The sequence below is a fragment of the Sturnira hondurensis genome, unplaced genomic scaffold (genome assembly GCF_014824575.4).
Source record: "Sturnira hondurensis isolate 20B ecotype Veracruz unplaced genomic scaffold, ASM1482457v3 Scaffold0004257, whole genome shotgun sequence".
NCBI classification, from domain to species: Eukaryota; Metazoa; Chordata; class Mammalia; order Chiroptera; family Phyllostomidae; genus Sturnira; species Sturnira hondurensis.
In genome coordinates this window covers 3,580,583-3,598,940 of record NW_028076888.1, presented here as the reverse complement: position 1 = coordinate 3,598,940, position 18,358 = coordinate 3,580,583, and the positions used below count along the sequence as shown (strand labels likewise).

The 18,358-nt window shown below is 57.8% G+C and overlaps 1 protein-coding gene across 3 annotated transcripts in view; it reads left to right on the top strand.

Moving 5' to 3' along the window:
• Positions 1-17,735, top strand: part of PRDM2 (PR/SET domain 2) — a 118,057-nt gene extending 100,322 nt beyond the window's left edge. The window contains exons 7-8 of one of the 3 annotated variants that reach the window (XM_037045191.1): positions 11,529-11,675; positions 15,859-17,735. In XM_037045191.1, coding sequence (XP_036901086.1) covers positions 11,529-11,675; positions 15,859-16,196 — 485 coding nt within the window. In that variant the 3' untranslated portion in view covers positions 16,197-17,735. The remainder of the gene's footprint in view (positions 1-11,528; positions 11,676-15,858) is intronic. The other 2 variants (XM_037045188.1, XM_037045190.1) reach the window with 2 other exon arrangements.
• The last annotated feature ends 623 nt before the right edge of the window (positions 17,736-18,358 follow it).

The following is an 18,358-nucleotide window of genomic DNA, read 5'->3' as shown; positions in this document are numbered from 1 at the left end:
GTGGATGGGAAGTGGGTGAGGCTGGAGGGGAACAGGCCAGGGGGTCAGGGAGGGGACCGGGCCAGGGCATGTGGGTTGTGGCAGCCGTGGTAAGGGCTTTGCTTGGTTGGACTCTGAGCGCGGGGAAGTCACTGGGGGCTCTGAGCAGGAGTATGGCTATGGCACGACTTCCCTTTGGAAAGAAACCCTCTGGCTGACGTATTAGACCCGAAGGAGGCAGCCGTAGAAACAGACTGGGGAGTGAAGGCAGGGACCCAGGAGAGGGCTGTCGCAGTGTTGGTGGGGGTGTGGTGAGTGGCAGTGGATTCCGGGTATATTTTGAAGGTGGAGCCGCACGATTTGCTGGGGATCGGAGGAAGACTGGAGGAGCCAGAGAAGTCAGGGGTGACGAGATTGTCCTGCAGACCTGTGGAGGGTGGAGTAGCCATTGAGCGAGGAGGTGAAGGCTGCAGCGGGGGCGGGGCTGGCAGTGGGGGCAGGTTAGCTGGAGGCAGGTTAGGCCTTTGGGGGGCGGCGGGGTTGGGGGGAGATGGAGAAGGGGCCATGAAATATACAGGTTTGCAGTTCAGAACAAAGGACCCAGCTGGCAATAAATTCAGGAAATCCTCCGGGTACCCGTATTTGCCATGGTGAGATCAGAGTCCCTGAGGAAGAGAGCTACCCAAATAGATGAAGCCCAAGGATCGAGTCGGGTGGGGCAGGGGGTGGGGCTCCAATGTTGAGAGGATGGGCGATTTGGGAGAGACCAGACGAGTCTTGGCCGAGGCTGTGACATCAGACAGGGGTGGTGGCAGTGGAGTCCGGGGTCAGACTGGGACCTTCCTGGGCAGGAGGCCGTGTCTGCTTTGCGTTTCTAAGTAGCTCTTCACCATTGAAGATGTGTTGAGGCCTGCACAGCGGGTGGCACTGGCCCCTGACTCGTCCCAGGGGACCACTTGACCACAGTCGTCCCCAGCGATCCTGCCACTTTTCCTGACAGTGGGCTGTTTGCTTCTGAGGAACCCCCTCTGCAGCTAGCCACGTGTGACCCCAACAAAAATCCAGCACCTGTCCTCTCAGGTCCGCCTTGTGGGAAGAGCAAGAGGCCACATGTAACCAGATGTGTTCACTGTAGGTCAGAAAAAGGCGTCGTCCAGGGACCTGACGAGTGCTGATCCAGCCCCGTTGCAGTTCGCAAACTCCAATAACTTCCTGTGGAAAACTTATTTGAGACTCACAAAACGAGGGCAGGAAAGATTTGGGGGCGAGGGCGGGTAGTAACAGCGGCTCCTTCTGTCCCTGGGGAGCGAGTGGCCTTCGGATACAGACATGACCTAGAAATCCTTTCTTTTTCGTCCTGGGGGTGAAGTAAGGTTGATACTTTGTGCTCTCCCTCCCACCCCCAAAGTAACAAAATAACAACATGGTGAAGTGAGCCAAGTCCCAGGGGTGTCCCTGGGGTCCTGCTGAACCCAGGTCTCCGGTGCACACAGTAACTGAACCTGTGTGTGCACGTGTGTACACACACACACGTGGGGTCCCTTTTTCCTCATTCTGAGCTCCGGCAGCCCCCACTTTTCCTCCTCCATGCCAGTCACACATTGTAACTTTGTATTTACTTATACACAGGGTCCAGCATAAATAAGGTCGCTTTTCTATTACGAAATCTTTTGTTACCAGATCATAAGCATGCACTTCCGTGACATAACAATATCACACCTCACGCACACCACATGACATTTTAGGTGAAACGTTCAAGTTAAAACTGTACATGACCACATTTCTATGATTACCCCACCAGCCACGCTCAGGCGGGCGTCACTTCCGCTGGACCCTGTCCTGGGCGACTGCTGAAGGCCTTCCCCGTGAGGGCAGAGACCAGGTGTGTTCTTTTTGCTGCTGTACGCCCTGCACCTGGCACAGGGTCAGGGCTGGAACAGGTGTGATGGGTCGGTGTTGATAACAACAGTCAGCAGGCCTGGTCTTGTTCTGCGCGCGGACAAGGCGGCCGCTGCGCCTCCCCGGGCTCTGAGAGCGTCTCGTGGTGGCGTACGCCTGTGAGGGCATAGTTGCAGATGGGACCCCCAGAGAGAATGCTACCCATATTTTGTCATGTATAATGCGCAGTTTTCTGCCCGAGCTTTTGAGGGAAAAATAAGGATGTGCCTTATACGTGGCTAGTACTAATAATATAGCTATGTAAGAGTTTTTAATTGTTTTATTTATCCTTATGCATTAAAAGTGTAACTCCAGAGAGCAATAGCAATATCTGTGTGCAAAATAATAATCTGGAATACGATAATCAGCTTTGTTTCTACGTATAAATAAATAAATAAATAAAGGAAGGAAGGAAGGAAGGAGACAAATTAAAATGAAAGATTGGTTTTTTCCCCTGAAAGTTTGGGCCAAAAATGTGGGTTGCATCCTGTATAGGAGTGCCTTATACATGGCAAAATACGGTAAATCGAATTCTGGGCACATTATCACTACATGTGGCTGTTCATAGGACACGTCTATTAAAAAGGACACATTTTAAAAAAAAAGTTGGGAGCTTCCAGGGCCCCCCTGAGGCTCAGAGACCAAAGCCAGACCTGTGCAGAATTCTCGTGTCTTCAGAGTGCCGGGCTCTCCGTGGGGGCCCACGGTGCTTGGCCCGGGGCCGGCGGCGCTCCGGAGGTACCAGCTAGGGGTCCCACCCCGGCTCTGCCTCTTGCCAGCTGTGTGTTCTTGGGCAAGCTGCCGAACCTCTCTGTGCCATGGTTCCTTGTGTGTAAAATGTGGTAGTGTCCGTCTCATAAAGGTCTTGTGAAGGTCAACTTCGTTACTCCAGGTCAAGTTTGGGCACAGCACTAGGCGTGTAGCACGCAGGGAAACGCTAATGGCTCTGATGCAGATGATAATGAGGATGACGCGTGTGGCTTCTGGGGAAACTGGTTCCACCAAACCTCGGCTGGGGACGTGCTGGTAATGTGGGAGACGCGTTAGGATGGTTCTCATTTCGTGCCAGCTGCTGCCCGGCACGAGTCCTAGGGTGCGCTGGTGGCGTGGCTGGGTCACGTAGCTGGGCCCCGCAGAGAGGGAGCCTCCACAGAGCCCACGAGTGGTTCCCAAACCAAAAGGCATGCGGGGTCCTGGTCGGCCAGCACCCGGCATGGTCCGCCAGCTGGATCCACGTCATTTGGCATCTGCCAGCCACCGCAGTTCCCCTTCTGTAGGAGAGGTTGGTCTGTTCCAGCCCTGGCCGCCCTAGTGCCCAGTTGGAGGTCAGCCAGGTGACAGGGTGAGGACGTCGGGGTTCTGGGGTGGAAGCAGGTGCCTGAGCGCACTGTTACGCAGTCCTCTGCCGCCAGTGAGGAGGAGGCTTCAGGCCTGCAGCCTCTGCGCCCCTGGGCTTTGGTCAGCCATCACGCTGCTGACTAATGCCTCCTGCCCACCCCCACCCCCCCCCCCGCACCCCCAGTCAGGCTCACAGGGATGCCAGCCCTGTGTCTGGGACAGCCTGCCAGCTGGGCTTGCCCAGGCCTCAGAGACGCCTCGGGGAGCAGAGGAGCCCCCTGAACCCCCGCAAGGCTTCTCCGTGGAGGCAGCCTCCTCTGATTGTGAGCTGCCTTGGATGGGCCCCAGATGGCACATTCCAGAAATCCTGGTCACCCAGCAGATGCCCCACAGGCTTCCGGGGCTCCCAGTCCCAAGGGCTCCCAAACACAGGAGTTGCTCCTGGAGTTCACGACATCATATTTTCAATTTCTTTGGCTTACGGGGTGGTCACAACAGTGAAGTCTTAGCATCCCTTGTAGAGGTTTGGCATTAAAAGAGCTTTGCCATCTGGACCTCGTGGGCAGCTGCTGGTGCCTCTGTCCATTGTGGGGGTCTGCTTTTTGTGCGTTCATGTCCTGACACGCATGTCTGTGTCCTTGGGCCTCCCTCCTGGTCTTGGACGTTTCCTTTAGGGAGAGCAGACCTCCTTGGCTGGGCTGTGGAGGAGGACAAGGGGCGGCATTTGGGCACCTAGGACCAGGGTGTGGGGGTGTCGGGAGCCGAGTGCCCTGAGAGGTAGCAAGGCAGGGGCAGCAGAGCTGGGGCCCCGCCCACCGCAGGTGGGCCCGCCCCGCCAGCAACTGTTTGCAGCAGGTGTTTCCTCTGAGCAGCTGCCCTGAGCCTAGTGGGAGGGTGTGGTGGGGTGAGGCCTGCGGAGTTGGGCCCAAAGAATGGTTGTGAAAGTGGGGGCCGAGTCCCCTGGTTTGGGCGGGCCTTGGAGGCGGGAGCAAGCTCCCAGGAGCCACGTCCTTGGACAATCTGACCCTCGAGCACTGTAGTCAAGCCCATCGGGGTCGGACCAGATCAGGAGCCTGGCTCCAGGCTCGCCTCTGGTTTGTTCAGGGCCCATTCTCTGAGCCCCTCCTTGGCCAGGCCCAGTGGCCAGCAGGTGGCTGGGTGAGAAGTGAAGAGAGTCGGGCTGTCGGGGGGGGGGGGTGCCCTCCCCTGAGGGCCACTGCCTTGCCTCCTGAGTTCCTTTTCCTGAGTCCACTGGGGCTTCATCCTGCCCCTCCTCCCCATCATCAGTGCCCCCAAATAATCAGGGAGCCCCGATATGCCTCCTCACTTCTTCCCAGGAACAGCTTGCTGTGTGACCTCCTCCTGGCTCAGTTTCCTCGTCCAAATGAGCTCCTTGGCGTGGTCTCTGGAGCCCTCTGTCCCTCTCCTGTCCTGGCTGGGTGGAAGGCAGCCACCCAGCAGGGATGTCCCCCTTGTTGAGGTAATGGCTGGCCAGGGCAGCCATCCTGTTGGCGGGGTTATGAGCTGTCACGTGCTGGAGTTCAAGCCAAATGTGTCTGGGGCACGAATGATCTCTGGAGAGCTCAGAACCTGGTGTCCCAGCCCCTTGGGGCAGGGACGTGATTGGTCCCTGGGGTGCGTGGAGGTCAGGCCGGGAGCTCGCCCGGGCACAGGGCCTCCCCAGGGCCGATGAGAGGGAGGGGAATCCGTGGGCTAGAAGGAGATTCGGCTCTGGAGTCAGATATGTGAGAATCCGGCCCCCTCCCTCCTCTTCCTTTCCCCCTCCTGCCCTCTGTCACCCCGCTCCCTGCGACCTTAAACAAGTTGGTAACCCACCTCGTGTGGTTAAAGGGACAATTAAATGAGAAAACTGCCCAGGGCTGCTAGCAGGGCTCGTGACGCCAGGCCCTGCCCTGGCTCCCGGCCCCCTGCCCTCGGTGCCCCACCAACCCAGCGTCTCCAGTGTGGGAACCCCAGTGCCTGCCCAGGCCAGTGGCTCCCAACCCTTGGCCCCCAGGGATCACGTTTGTTTTCCTCCCTGAGCCCTCACATCGGAAAGACCTTCCCTGCAGAAGGTCATTAAGCCCTAGGTACCCCCGCACCCAAGCTCCAGAACCAGGCCCCTCTCAGACACCACCACCCAGCACGTGGCCTGCCCTGGGAGGTATCCCTAGCCTCGTGTCCCCTGTACAACTTCAGTGTACAGATACCTCTCCTGGGACTGTGTTAAATGCAGGTTCTGAGGTGGGAGGTTGGGTGGGGCCTGCGTGGCTGCATTTCAAACCCACCCCCAGAACTGCCGATGCCGCTGGTCCACGGGCCGCACTTTGAGTGGATGGATCCAGACCAGCAATTTTCACCCGGTGCCCTGCAAGAACCTGTGAAATGCATGGTACCTGACCGTTCAGCCAGGGGCATTCGTCTCTGTTCCCTTAGGTTGTCAGGTAAAAAGATGGCCAACAGAACAGTAGTCGGCCCACGGGAAGGAGTCAAGATGACGCCTACTTTTTGTCCTAGCGGCAAAGCCTGTGGTTCAGTGTACCTCAGAGTCTTTGTGATTCGTTTGTGTGCCGTGAGGTGAGGAAGCTTGCGAGTTGCTGATGGAGCGAGCAGCTTGGTGCCCAGGCTGTGCCCCGGGCAGCTAAATCCGAGTCTCCAGGGCTGCAGCGTGGGCCTCAGCCCATCAGGGTGGTTTTTATCTCTGCAGGGGCGCCAGGGAGCACTGGGAGTTTGAGACCCCCGAGCCAGGGCGCCGCTCCAACCAAAGCTGCCCCTTGGCTCTGTAGGTGACAGGCTGGTGTGCCTGTCCCTGGGCAAAGGCGCGACTCCTTCAAAGGCTTTTGGGATATTGAAAAGAGGCCCTTGGACCCCACCATTATAAGAACTGTGTCAGGGAGGGGCTCCAGGTTTTGGTACCCAGTGGCCCTGAACTTGGCTGCGCCCCTGTTGGCCGAGGGCGAGTAGGCATTGTGTCTCCTTGCCTTTCCTTCTGCTCCTCCATTAGACGTGGGTTGTGACAGACAGTCCCTGCTTGAGGGAGGGTGTGAGGGGCTCTGGGAAGCCCCTGAAATGTTCCTGGCCCATCGAGTGCTCCATGGGACATGCTATACATTTTTTTCCATGGTTGACAGCCTCATTTTACAAGTGAGGCTACTCTGACTCCGAGAGGCAGAGGCATTCTCCAGAGGCCACACAGCAAGTCAGTGGGGGGACCTAGGACTGAAGCTCCAGCTTCTGCCTCCCAACCTTGGGGCCTCGGTGGAACAGGAGGGGCTGCCTTATGTGGGAAGCTGGAGCCAACTGTTCCTGGAGGTGCTTGGTGGCTGGTGCCTGGAAATAGGCAGTGATTCCTGTTGCTTCTACCTGTGGCCTTCCCCCAGCCTGTGGGGAGTTTCAATGTCATCTCACGTTGTCCTACCCTCTCCCACGTGGTCTTTGCTTCTCCCTGGCCTCCAGCCACAGTGCAGAACATCAGACGCTGACTTGCATGGATTGTGGTCCGAGGGGTTATGGAGAGTCGTGTATGACGCCTGGGGCAGCCATGTGGCCCAACCAGCCTAGGGACTGCCTTCCAGAAGGTCCCTCCCGACGCAGTGGGGAGGAAGGGGTGGAAGGCAGTATGGAAGGCAGGGCGTCTCAACTGTGTCTGGGCAGCCTGGCGGGGACCCAGGCTGGTCTGTCTGCCTGGTGGGGACCTGGGAGCTCGGGGAGCACGTGGCACAGGGGCAGCTCGTCTGCCCGAACCCTGTCCCCTCCCTGCTCCCCTGGACCAAAATCTCCTTGACCGAGCCCTCTGGGCCCTGGCCCCTGTTCCTTTGCTCCCTCCTCTCCTGAACTCACTTCTTCCAGGAGTTTTTCTGCGCCTTGTCTCGGGAGCTGCTGTGACGGAGGTTACCAGCAGCCCTGAGGCTGTTGAATGCCACGGTTGGTTAGTTCTAAGTCTTGTCTTGTCCCATTGGCAGCTTTGGACGCTGCTACTCCTCCCTCTTCCCTGAAATGCCCCCGCCTTTGAGATCTTGCCCTGTGCCTTGCAACACTGCCCGTGCTCCCCTGAATCCCTTCCTCGGTCTCTGGACTCCTCCCCTTTGTCTCCACGAGCCGGAGGGCCCCCCCCCCCCCCCCCCCGCCCAGTCCACCTGGTCCACCCTGATGCTAACCAACCCCAGACTCATCAGAGGTGCGTTTCAGCCACCCACTTGAGATCGCCCTTGGGTGTTTAACACGCATATCATATTTAATCCTTTAAAACCGAAGAATGGTTTATTTCTGGAATTTTCCACTTCATAGTTTTGGACTCGAGTTGTCTGCAGGTAACTGAAACCTTGGGAAGCAGCACCACGGATGAAAGGGTAGGGCTCCTGTGAAACGGACCGGAGACCGGGGGTTTCGGGGAGGCGTGTTTGTAGTTTCAGAGTTGGGTTTGGGGGCTCAGCTCACTGAGAGGGGGCACTTGAGCAAGAACTCAGAGGAGGGTGTGGCGGACTCCCTGCTGACCTGGGGGAGCTTCCAGGTAGGAATGGCAGGTGCCAAGGCCCTGAGGCAGGGATGCACCAGAGGAAATGCAAATGGCCCTGAGAGCTTGGGTGTGCCCTCAGGGCCAGGAGCAGAGTGGCCCTTTCTGTGCCTTTGGACACTTGAGAGATTCTGACCTTTGAGAAATCACTACCCAGGGGAGAGGGCGCTGCGAGGGCCGCCACCTGTGAGCCCTTGCTCCACGCCGGGCAGGAGCGAGCATGTCAGATCTGTTCTCACACACAGCGCTGCCCCCCCCCCCCCCCCCCCCCCCCCCAACAGGGTNCCCCCCCCCCCCCCCGCCCAGCCCATATAGATGAGGGGTGGGGCCGGGTAGCACACGAGGTTCCACTGTGCTTTAAAAAGCCCATGAGTTTGTGTTCCATTTAAGTGAAATTTCTAGAAAGCCGCAGAGTACGGAACAGTCTGGAAGTGGACGGACAACTCTGAGCCAAGTCCATGTGGAGCAGGCCCCTCCCGACCCGCCGTGATCTTAAAAAGTTAAACCACGTTGCATGGAATCCCTAAAAGTGATGCTGGACCCCGCTGCTTTTGAAAGACCAGTCAACGCTGAACTCATTCAGCCCTTTTTGGCTGCCTCGGATTTGGGGTTGTGAGTGCTACCCTGGTCCCCAGGTGTCAGGAGTGGTGGCCAAGGGGGGGCCGTTAGTCACCTTCTGGGCCCACGTACGCTGGTTTCCCTGGTCTGAGACCCCTGTGTGGTGGGAGGGTCGTGGAGTCTGGCATCTTCGTTTCTTCATTCGGTGGGTGGGGAGGGCCTGCCACTCACTGAGCAGCCCCACCAGATCCTGTGGTCACAGACTTTCGGAGGGAGACCAGCAACGATCGCACGGTGGCCAGGGGACGGGACCGCAGTGTGGGGTGTGTGCTGAGGGCGGCCCGCAGGCACCCCCAGAGTGGCAGTGCCCAACCGGGGCCCCACGTTGGAACCACTGGGGAGCTTAAAACACCGATGCCCGGTGCCACCCGCAGAGACACCGAGGTCACAGGGGTGGTGTGCAGCCCAGGCCTCCTGGGTCAATGTAGAGAGGAGACAGGTTGCAGGCCATGGGGACAAGGGCTCTTCGAGGTGCCCAGGAAGCCCAGCGAAGCTGGAGCAGCAGGTCCGGACAAAGTCGGATGGGCTGGCCAGGTCAGCGGGCTGGACTCTGCGTAAAGAATGTGAGCCACACCTGGGAGCCCAGGACTGACGGCTGCAGCGGGGCATGTCTGGATCCGGTTTACTTTGGGGGGAGCTGCAGGTCACCCTTCTGTGGAGGAGCTCGGAGGGGGCCTTGCAGGGAACCAGATGGGGGTTGTGAAGGCGGACGGACCATCTGGGCTGCTGGGACAATCCCGCGAAAGCAGTCGGGAGTCACAGGGCTGTGTGTTGTCAGCTGTCATTGTCTTCCCCTGGGCCGGGCCATGGGCTGGGGGTTGGTCAGAGGGACCTGCTCACGGGGGCCTTGCCCTGACCATAAGCTCTGTACCCAGGTGGGTGCCCCAGGCTGGGGGAAAGCAAGCCCCCTCCCTGGTGGAAATGGCCGTGGGTGCTGGGGCTGCAGGAGCCTGAGGGTGGAATGGATGTGGGAAAGCAGCGGAAAAGGGAGCTGGGTGGGCCACGAGGTCACGGGTGTCATCTCTGTGGGACCGACTGAGTTTTGAGCATTGGTAGGTGTGGAAGGAAGGTGACAGAGAAAGGAAGAAGCTGGGAATGGACGCTGCCGGGCGCGACTGTCTCCAAAGCAGCCGCTTGTCCTGCTGCTTCTGCTAGAGACATTTCCCGAGACAGTGTAGGGGACCTACAACGTGCCAGGACTGTCCCTGAGTCCCCATCAGGACGAGGGTGTGCAAGTCATCCACATTTTCAGGCAGCCTCACAGTTGCCTGTCCCCTCCCACGGCTGGGCTGGATGGCTGAGGGGCCCTGCTCACACTGGGGTGCCCGCCAGTCCATGGTGTCCCCACAGGCCACCTCCCAGGCCTCCGAATCCCCGAGCATTGGGCCTCTGTTGTTCTATCTTGAGTCTTGCTCGGGTACTGGGATGAGCCAACCCCAGGCCCCGACCACACAGCCTAGGGGAGAAACTCACACAGGCGTGGGCCTGATCTTGACTGAGAGCCAGGGCCTCAGAGGGGTCCCCTTTGTGAAACTGCAGGTCACGGTCTCATCTAAGACAGCATCTCCCTGCCCGGGCTTGCATTTGTCGTTGGTCTGTCTCCACATTTCATTGTTTCAATACTCAGGCACTGAGGGCTTATCGGCTTGGGCACCGTCACTACGTTGGTCTAGATCATTCTCTGTCGTGGGAGCTGTCCTGTGCCTTGGAGGGTGTTTAGCAGCACCCACTGGGTCCCAATGGCACCCTCCCTCCCCTCACATGTGACAGCCCCACGGGGCAAACTTGTGCCCTGGCTGAGGACCGCTTGTCTAAACCCTGCGGTTTCGGCTTCTTCCTATCTCTGGCTCCTTTGGGCTGAGCTGACTCCCAGCCAACGCCTGGAGCAGGCGAAGTTCCCACCTGCCTCGCCCCCCCACCCCTCCTGACCCGAGGCCCTGCTCACTGCCGTTCTTCCATCTGGAGGGGCAGACTTGGGACCTGGGGCAAGTCACTGTGCCTTTGTTTCCCCCGCTGTGAATTAGGGACATGCAGTGTCCACCTGGGTGGGGTCTTTGATGAGTAAGATAGTTAATGGGCTAGCATTGGATCGTTCCCAGGGAACACACACACACTTAGGTTGCGCCAAGCGGGGGGTACAGCATGAAACAAGATCAAGGCCCTGACCTGGGGGTCACAGCTCATGGTGGGGGCAGACTCATCATCCTGTGATTGCGATTCAGGGTGACAAGTGCTGTGACGGGGGAAGTAAGAGGAGCAGTGGGAGCCGCAGGAAGGACGCCTCATCCAGGAGACGGAGGAGGAAGGGGACCTGGAGGAGGTGGTGAGCTAGCTGGACCCTGTAATATGAGTACGGCTTAGCTGGTGAGGAAAGGGGAGGAACAGCAATCTGTGTTGCCTCTTTAAAAAAAGAACTAGGCCCTGGCCAGGCGACTCAGTTGGAACATCATCTGTAAACTAAAAGGTTGGGGGTTCGATCCCTGGTCAAGGGACATACTGAGGTTGCAGGTTCAATCCCTGGTTAGGGTGCGTGTGGGAGGCAATAGATCGATGTTTCTCTTTCACACTGATGTTTCTTTCTCTCTCTCTTTCTCCCCCCACCCCCCCACCCCTTCCTCACTCTCTCTAAAAGCAATAAACAAATCCTTGGGTGAGGATTAAAAAAAAATTAAAAGCTTTCCTGAAAAAAAAGTTCAATTTAATGGGCTGTCATGGCAAATGGGCTACAAATGGGTCACAGGATCCTGGTTCACACCCCGCGTGTGATCCCCAACATGGAAGTTAGGCCAGGGCAAAGGTCAAGTGCACAGTCAACAGCGTGGAGGGGACTTGGCCCTCCCTCATCCTCCCCGCCAACACAGGTACCAGAAACCTCCCCGGGTGCCTCAGAGGAGCCAGCTGGGGGTCCTTGGGTCACCCCGCTGAGTGCAGTATCCCCGAACCCACGGGTAGACACTGCTGCTGGCCCCATCCACGGGGGGAGGGAAGGCAGTGGATGGAGCTTGGTGGGGCTCCCAACAGTGATCAGAGCTGACGTCCCACTGGCCTCGAGGGGCCTGAGCAGTGGGCCGCACCGAGGCCTCCCACACGTTGTCCAGGCTGGGCCCCTGGTGATGGCGTGTGTTGTTTCTCCCCCGCACAGCTACAGCCTCCGCCTGGCCGCCCGATGCCCTGCACCGGCCGCCCCGTACGTCACCAGGCAGTGTAGGAGTGTCAAGGCCACCATGGCTGCCGCACAGCTCCCAGGACCCCTCCTCAAAGAGTAGAAGCTTCACCTGCTCCCCGACAGGTATGAGGAGGGCGGAGCAGCTTCTGGGTCCCTCTGGGTGGCTCTGGGGCAGAAGCAGGCTGTGCTTGGCTCTTGGGTGGGCAGGGAAGGAGAGGAAGGGGGGGCGTGATGGCTTGTGGCGTACCCTCTGTGTGCCAGGTGGGGCGCAGGGGCCTTCCTACAAGGAGGGCATGTCGTGGGGGACCCTGGACAATCTGGATTCAAATCCTAGCTCCGCCTCTTCCTGGCTGTGGGACCTCAACAAGTTAGCCAGTCTGTCCGAACCCCAGTTTCCACATCTATAAAATGGGGACAGTAGTACCTACTTCACAGGAGTATTCCAAGTGTCAAATGTATGCAAAGCACCTAGAACAGTGCCCGGCACACTTACCTCGGCGGCCGTTGTCCCGACAGCGACAGTGACGATCGCGATGGTGATGATGCTCAGCTCTCTCCCGAGACCCTCAGAGGCTGTAAGCCCAGAAGAGATTGTGATGGCCCCATCCCCACAGTGCATTTGAAAGTAATACCAATCTGTAAAAAAAGAAATTTAGATTTATGAGGAGCCCGCATTAAGTCTCTCTCTAGATTCTCTGATGGTAAAACCTGAATTCATCCACAGAAACCAAACCCAAACCAGGGGCCTGGGCCGTGTCAGTGGTGGGGGCAGGCTGGGGTTTCCCTGTTGGTGACACAGCCTGCCTCCTTTCATTGCGTCCCTGAGACCAGCCTCTCCAGCGCATCCGGAGGGCCCTGTGCACCAAGGCCTTCGGGCACTAGTTAGAAATGCAGACCTCGGGGCCCCACTCCAGCCTACAGAGCAAGCGGCCTGGTGCGCAGGGCTGGGGGACCAGCGGTAGCAGGTGGCCTGGCAGCTCTGGGGCGCACTCAGGTTTGGGGTCGTTTGGAACGAGCACACGGCCGTTCCAGGTGAGGATGGGCCAAGTTCGGACTCAGGTCTTTGTGATGTGCTTTCCTCTCTTCCACCCACCCTCCCAACCAGATAGCTCCTCACCCCTTGCTCAGCTGTTGGGGATCTGGGCTCCCCCTTCTTTCTCGGGGTGCAGGGAGGTTCAGGAGGGGAATAGAAACAAAGTACGCTCCTCCCAGGGAGCTGTCGTCTGCAGCGGGAGCTGAGCCCGCCTCTCAGGCACCAGGTTGAACGTTGACACGGACACTAAGATAGTGCAGAAGTGAAAGCCCAGATCAGCCCTCTGCCCCTCCCCTCGCACAGAGAGGAGACTGGCGCCAGACCAGAGAGGCACGGCCAGAGTCTTCTGGAGAATGGGAGGCAGCGCCAGGATGAGCGGGTCCGACTTGGGGTCCCATGTGTGTTTTGGGGTCCTCCCTGTGGCTGTGGGTGCTGCTGTGCGGCCCTCCATGCTGATGGGCACACAGGGCATGACTCCCAGCCCAGAGAGGGTGTTCTTTGCAGCCTGAGGGGGGGCCAGATGCAACGGGACTGGTTTCCCCCACAGAGCCTGGCTTCTGTCCACCGCTGCAGTCTCAGCCTCCCCCTGGGGTCAGGGCATGGGCCTGCACGGGCACCTTCCTTTGCCTTATTTTGTAACACATGCAGCTTCTCAGGAAGTCCAAGGTCAGGGTGGAAACTCCCACTGTCTTGCGGATCTGCCTTCTGGCTGTGTTCTCTCGTGGAGAGAGAGCAAGTGCTGTTGTCCCTTTTTACATGGACACTAGTCCCATTTCACCCTCATGACCTCACCGAAACCCGGTCACTTCTCAGAACTGCCCCCCAATGTTGCCCAATGTTGCTGTTACATTGGAGGTTAGGGCCCAGTCGTCGGGGGACAGTTCAGTCTGTCACAGTTCCAGAGTGATGTTTAAAAGTCCATGAAGGGATGGGTAGGTCAACACCCTCACGGTGGAGCCTGGCAGAGGGGCACGTGGCCGACCTGGGAGCAGAACTCTAGTCTTCTCACTCCCAGGAAGGATAGCAGACTTTCTGTGGTCTGTCCCTGCCCCCCAAAATCATAGACAGACTGTACCTGTGTGTGGGCTCTGCAAAAACAATGATATCCTCAAAGCACCCAGGATCTGGGTTCACGCTGTCGCACTTGGTGGCTGCAGGTCCATGGGCAGCTTACTGGGCAGTGTGGCCCAAGTGAGGTTCTGCCCAGTGTCTGCCACCCACTGTCTCAGCGGTGTCCCCCTCTTCTCGGCTTTAATGACATTTCGGGCAAAGCCCAGAGCATTCTCTCTGCTTTCACGTCTGAGAGGTGCCGCACTGCCTAGCCCAGTGCCAGCCTTGCACGGTACATCCAATCTTGCCTCTGTCTCTTTCCAGTCCGCGGGGCCAGCTGGCCTTGTGCCCGAGGGTCTGGGAAGGGAGGTCCCAGGGAGGGACTGGCACTTATCCTTCTTCTGGTCTCCATAGTCATCCTCCGCCCTTGGGTCCCACGGGTGGGCGGGTGGCGGGTCTGCCCCTGCCTGCTTCTCTGCTGGCAGAAACCCCCTGGGAGCAGCCTCTGCCAGCCTCTTGCCCAGGCGTCCAGCCCACAGTCTCTGCTGCTGGGACCCCCTCCTCGGAGGGCTGCCTCTTGGGTAGGGGACCGGCAAGATGACTTCTGTTTTGATCCCACTCGACAACCCACAGGAAATTCACATGCGCTGGCCATGCCCTCCCCCACTTGTGCTCAGATGGATGTGGGCACACGCAGGCCTCCATGGGGCAGGGGGCTGCGTGTCTCAAAGGCTCAGGGTCCTCTGCAGGCAGCTCTCCCCCAGGCCCAGCACGAGGTTTGGGGGAGGTTGGAACTGACAGTGCGTCCGTCTGGAGTTGAGTTGAATCCTGGCTCCAGTAATCCTGGCAGCTAGTTCCCTTCCCTGCATTTCAGTTCACGCATCTGTAAAATGGGTACGTTGTAGGATTTCGTAGGCTGCTTAGTACGTGAAAAGTACTTAAGAAAGTGCCTGGTACGTAGTAAGCCATCTGTAGTTCGGTGTTGCTGTTCTTCTTTTTACGGAGTCATCAATTGTTGGTGTTATTGTTAATGGCATTATTACTGTTACCAGAGGTTATTATTACTATGCAGAGGCAGAGGTTATTACTAGGCTGCTAATAATGGTGGTGCTAACCAGGTTCACTGGGTGAGAGCGCTGAACCCCTGAACCTGCCTCAGCCCCATTCCAGCCTCAACTTCAATCCAAGGCAGCAAACACCTTCAGGCGCTCACTGGTGCCTGGCTCTGTGCCAAGTCCCATAAATGGGGTTTCCACTGCGGAAGCATGACTCAGCCATTCTCTTATAACGGAAAGCACACGCAGGCTCTGGAGTGTGCTGGACCTGGGTTCAAGTCCCACCTGTGCCACTCATCATCAGCCTGCCTCTGTAACAAGTTACTTCTCCTCCCTGAGACCCCATTCCTCCTGTGCAAAATGGGGGTCTCTGTCACCTGCCACGAGGGTTGTTGTGAGCACCGGAATGAAATTCGGTGACGTTGGAACTGCTTTGGAAGACTTCTTGGCAGTACCCACTGAAGCCGAACAGATGCCTACCCCAGGACCCAGCCATTCCACCGCCAGGACTACACGCAGCTGGCGTGTGTGCACGTGTGCACCAGAAAGTGTGCACAGGAATATTCATGCTACATAGGTATGCCCACTCCCCGGCATCTCCACCACACGTCTTTGAGACATGCTCCTGTGTAGGAATGCCCCCGCAGCACCCCCCACGATGGCCCCAAACTGCATCCCACCGGCCATGCATTGGCAGCAGGCTGGGCGGGCACGTGGGGATCCTACCCCCGAACCCCAGTGTGAGTGAGGAGGCCCAGAAAAACTGCACCTCCTGCTCAGAGCAGATGACGCTCACAGGCGCGCTCAGCGAAGGAAGTCAGGCACAGAAGATGGATACTGATTAACCTCATTTATCCGCGTGAAAAAACGGGGAATCCAGCCATGTGGATAGAGGTCAGGATGGTGGTGGTCTGGGGTGAGAGTGTCAGTGGTTGTCCTAAACGGGGGCCGTGTGGGGGGCTGGGGGAACTTGGCCCTGTTCTACCTCCTGATCTAGGTGCTGCTTGCGCAGGTGCGCTCACCCAGAATTCTTCAGGCTTTGCTTTTCTCTGCATGGATGCTAGACTTTAATAAGTAGCTCAACTGGAAAAATGAAGTGGGATGGCGCTGGAACAGCCGACCGAACGTGCGGCCACCATAAGTATTGTTCTTTTTTTTGTCTCCTCAGCACCTGAAGTGACCTGGAATCAGAGAAGCCAAAGGGACTGGCCTTCCACCCTGCAGGCAGTACCGACCTATTCCCGGTCCACGAGCCTGCGAGAGAGCGGGAGTGCGGGAGTGCGCGCGTGGTTGTGCGTGTGCGTGCGTGCGTGCGTGCGTGCGGTCTCCAGACGAGTGTCCGGAACCCTGCGGAGGCAGGGAGGCAGCAGACTTCACACCACGGAGGACCCTCAGGTGCCGCCCTGGACTGTGCTCTGCAGCCCCACCCCCCTGCGGGGGTGGGGCCTCTCCTACTATGCAATTTTTCAAGAGCTCCTTGATCCTGCTTTTGGCGTCTCCAGTTGACCTTTGCTGGAGCGGGGACCTTGGTCTGGCCCAGGGGTGAGCTCCAGCCCTGTCCAAGGAAGGCCTTCAGCAGGAGGCCAGGCTCCCCTTCCAACTGCCCCACCCCCCACCTCCCACGTCCCCCACCATCTCTGGGAATCAGTAGAGCGTAGACACACGGGAGCCTCGCTGACCGTCCCCCTTGGCCTGTGTGCTTGGAAAACCCGTTTCCTGGCCCGAGTATGCTGAGCTGCCGGCACTTGAGTCATTTCCAGATTTGAAATTGTGGTTAGTCCACGTGCGTTGGGAGAAAGCCGTTGTCCTCATTTATGGGTCTGGGTTCTCCCATGGGACAGGCGCGTGGGGGGAGGGGGAGAGGTCCCGTGTGCTCCTTTGCCTCCCTGGATGGGACCATCAACTCTCCAGTGTCTGAGCTTCTCAGATTAGCTGAAAAGGGAAATGGATAGACACTGGGAAATGAAAATTAAATCGGAAGTTAAAAAGCATAGAGGGGGGAGGAGAAGAGATCCGGAAGCTCCCCATCACCTGCCAGGGACCGGTGGAGGTGGCCCTCGCTCGCTGGTGGGACCGTCCATGCCTCGGAGAAACGGGTGCGCTGAGCTAGAAGTTGGGACCCAGTGAGGGTCTTGGGTTTTGTGCCTTTGGGGCAGACCCCAGACGAGGATGTCTGAGACCACTCGCGCTGCTTCCTCGGCCCCATGTTCAATGGTAACGTATCCACCCAAAGTGGAAGGAGGGGGTTTGGAAGCCAGCCGAGTGGTCACGTGCAAAAAAGGGACTTTTTTTTTTTCAGGGCTACTATGGTTGATCTTGCAACTCTGTAAATATGTATGTAGACAGTTTTAAAAGCACGTATTTATGTCCTTGACTGTAAATGCCCCATTTTTAAAGTTTTATAACTTGTGTTATTTAATTAATCAGTCGACCGGCTGCAGTGCGGGCTCCGAGGATGGTCCAGGAGAAAGTTCCCGTGAGACCCTCACACGGGCAGAAAAATGCTGATCGTTGGCCTCCGCCACCGTTTTCCTGTTTCCTACCCGCTAACAACCGTTGCTTGTTTTAAGTTTTCATAAACTGGAAGGCAGCCTTTCGCCTGCTCCCGAAAGGAACCCTCACAAGCATGAACATCTGCGGCCATTCCTTGTCCTAATGATTTTGTCCCATAAATGTCAACACTTACCAACTGTACCCAGCCTCTGAGTTCTTGAGGGTTTTCCCCGTTGAGCAGCAAGGAAGGCTTATGAACCCCAAACTTGAAAAGTCACCTTCAGCCAGTGGCGAATTTTGGAAATGTTGTGTTGGGGGGGGGTGGGGAGCCGCTCATTCTTTGCGTGTGCAAACGTGCTGGTCGGCTTTCAACACTCCAGGACTGTCGGGAAAACTGCTACAAGCCGTCCAGTTGCGGAAAAGGGGGGGGAGCAGTTTGACCAAGAGCGGCATCCCCTGGCCCGTGGCGGCTTCGGAGCGTGGGTTTGTGTCTCAGCTCTGTGTCTGCCCCATGAAGAAAACTAACAATAAAAGTGTGAAGTGCGGTTGTAAGGAAGAAGCGTGAGACTGATCCTTGGGGTTTCTGGGTTTCGCTGCTCCTGTTTTGGTGGTGACCGTGTGGCTGGCATGGGAGTGGGCTGGGGGGTGGTGGCGCCGTCCTCGAGGACTCCATTCCTGCAAGGAGAGAGAGCTCAGGTTTTAAGGAGCTCACCGTGCAACGTCTTACGAGGAGAGCGAGGGTACTGTGCCTTCAAGGCCCCCTCCCACCTGCCAGCAGTAAGTGGAGCCACTGCACGAAGACTGGCAAGGCCGCCGGTGACGGCAAATGTATTGCCGTCAAAGCTCAAACAACTTTATTGAGCTCTAATTCATACACCACATCGTTTACCCCATGTAAGTGTGCACATCCGTGGTTTTGGTTCACAGAGTTGTGCGACCATCCCTGCTGTTTGTTTTAGACCATTTTTATGCCCATGCATCCCCGAGCCCCGGGCTCTTGCTCCGCCCCAGGTGTGTGGCCATATCAGAAGCACAGACTTAAAAGTACGGGGTCAGGGGTCCCCAGCCAGGGTTCATTGCCAGCTCTGCGCCTAACTGGCCGTGTGACCTTGGGCTTGTCACTGACCTCAACGTGGTTCTTTATTTTTACAAGGGATCCATCACTGCACCCACCT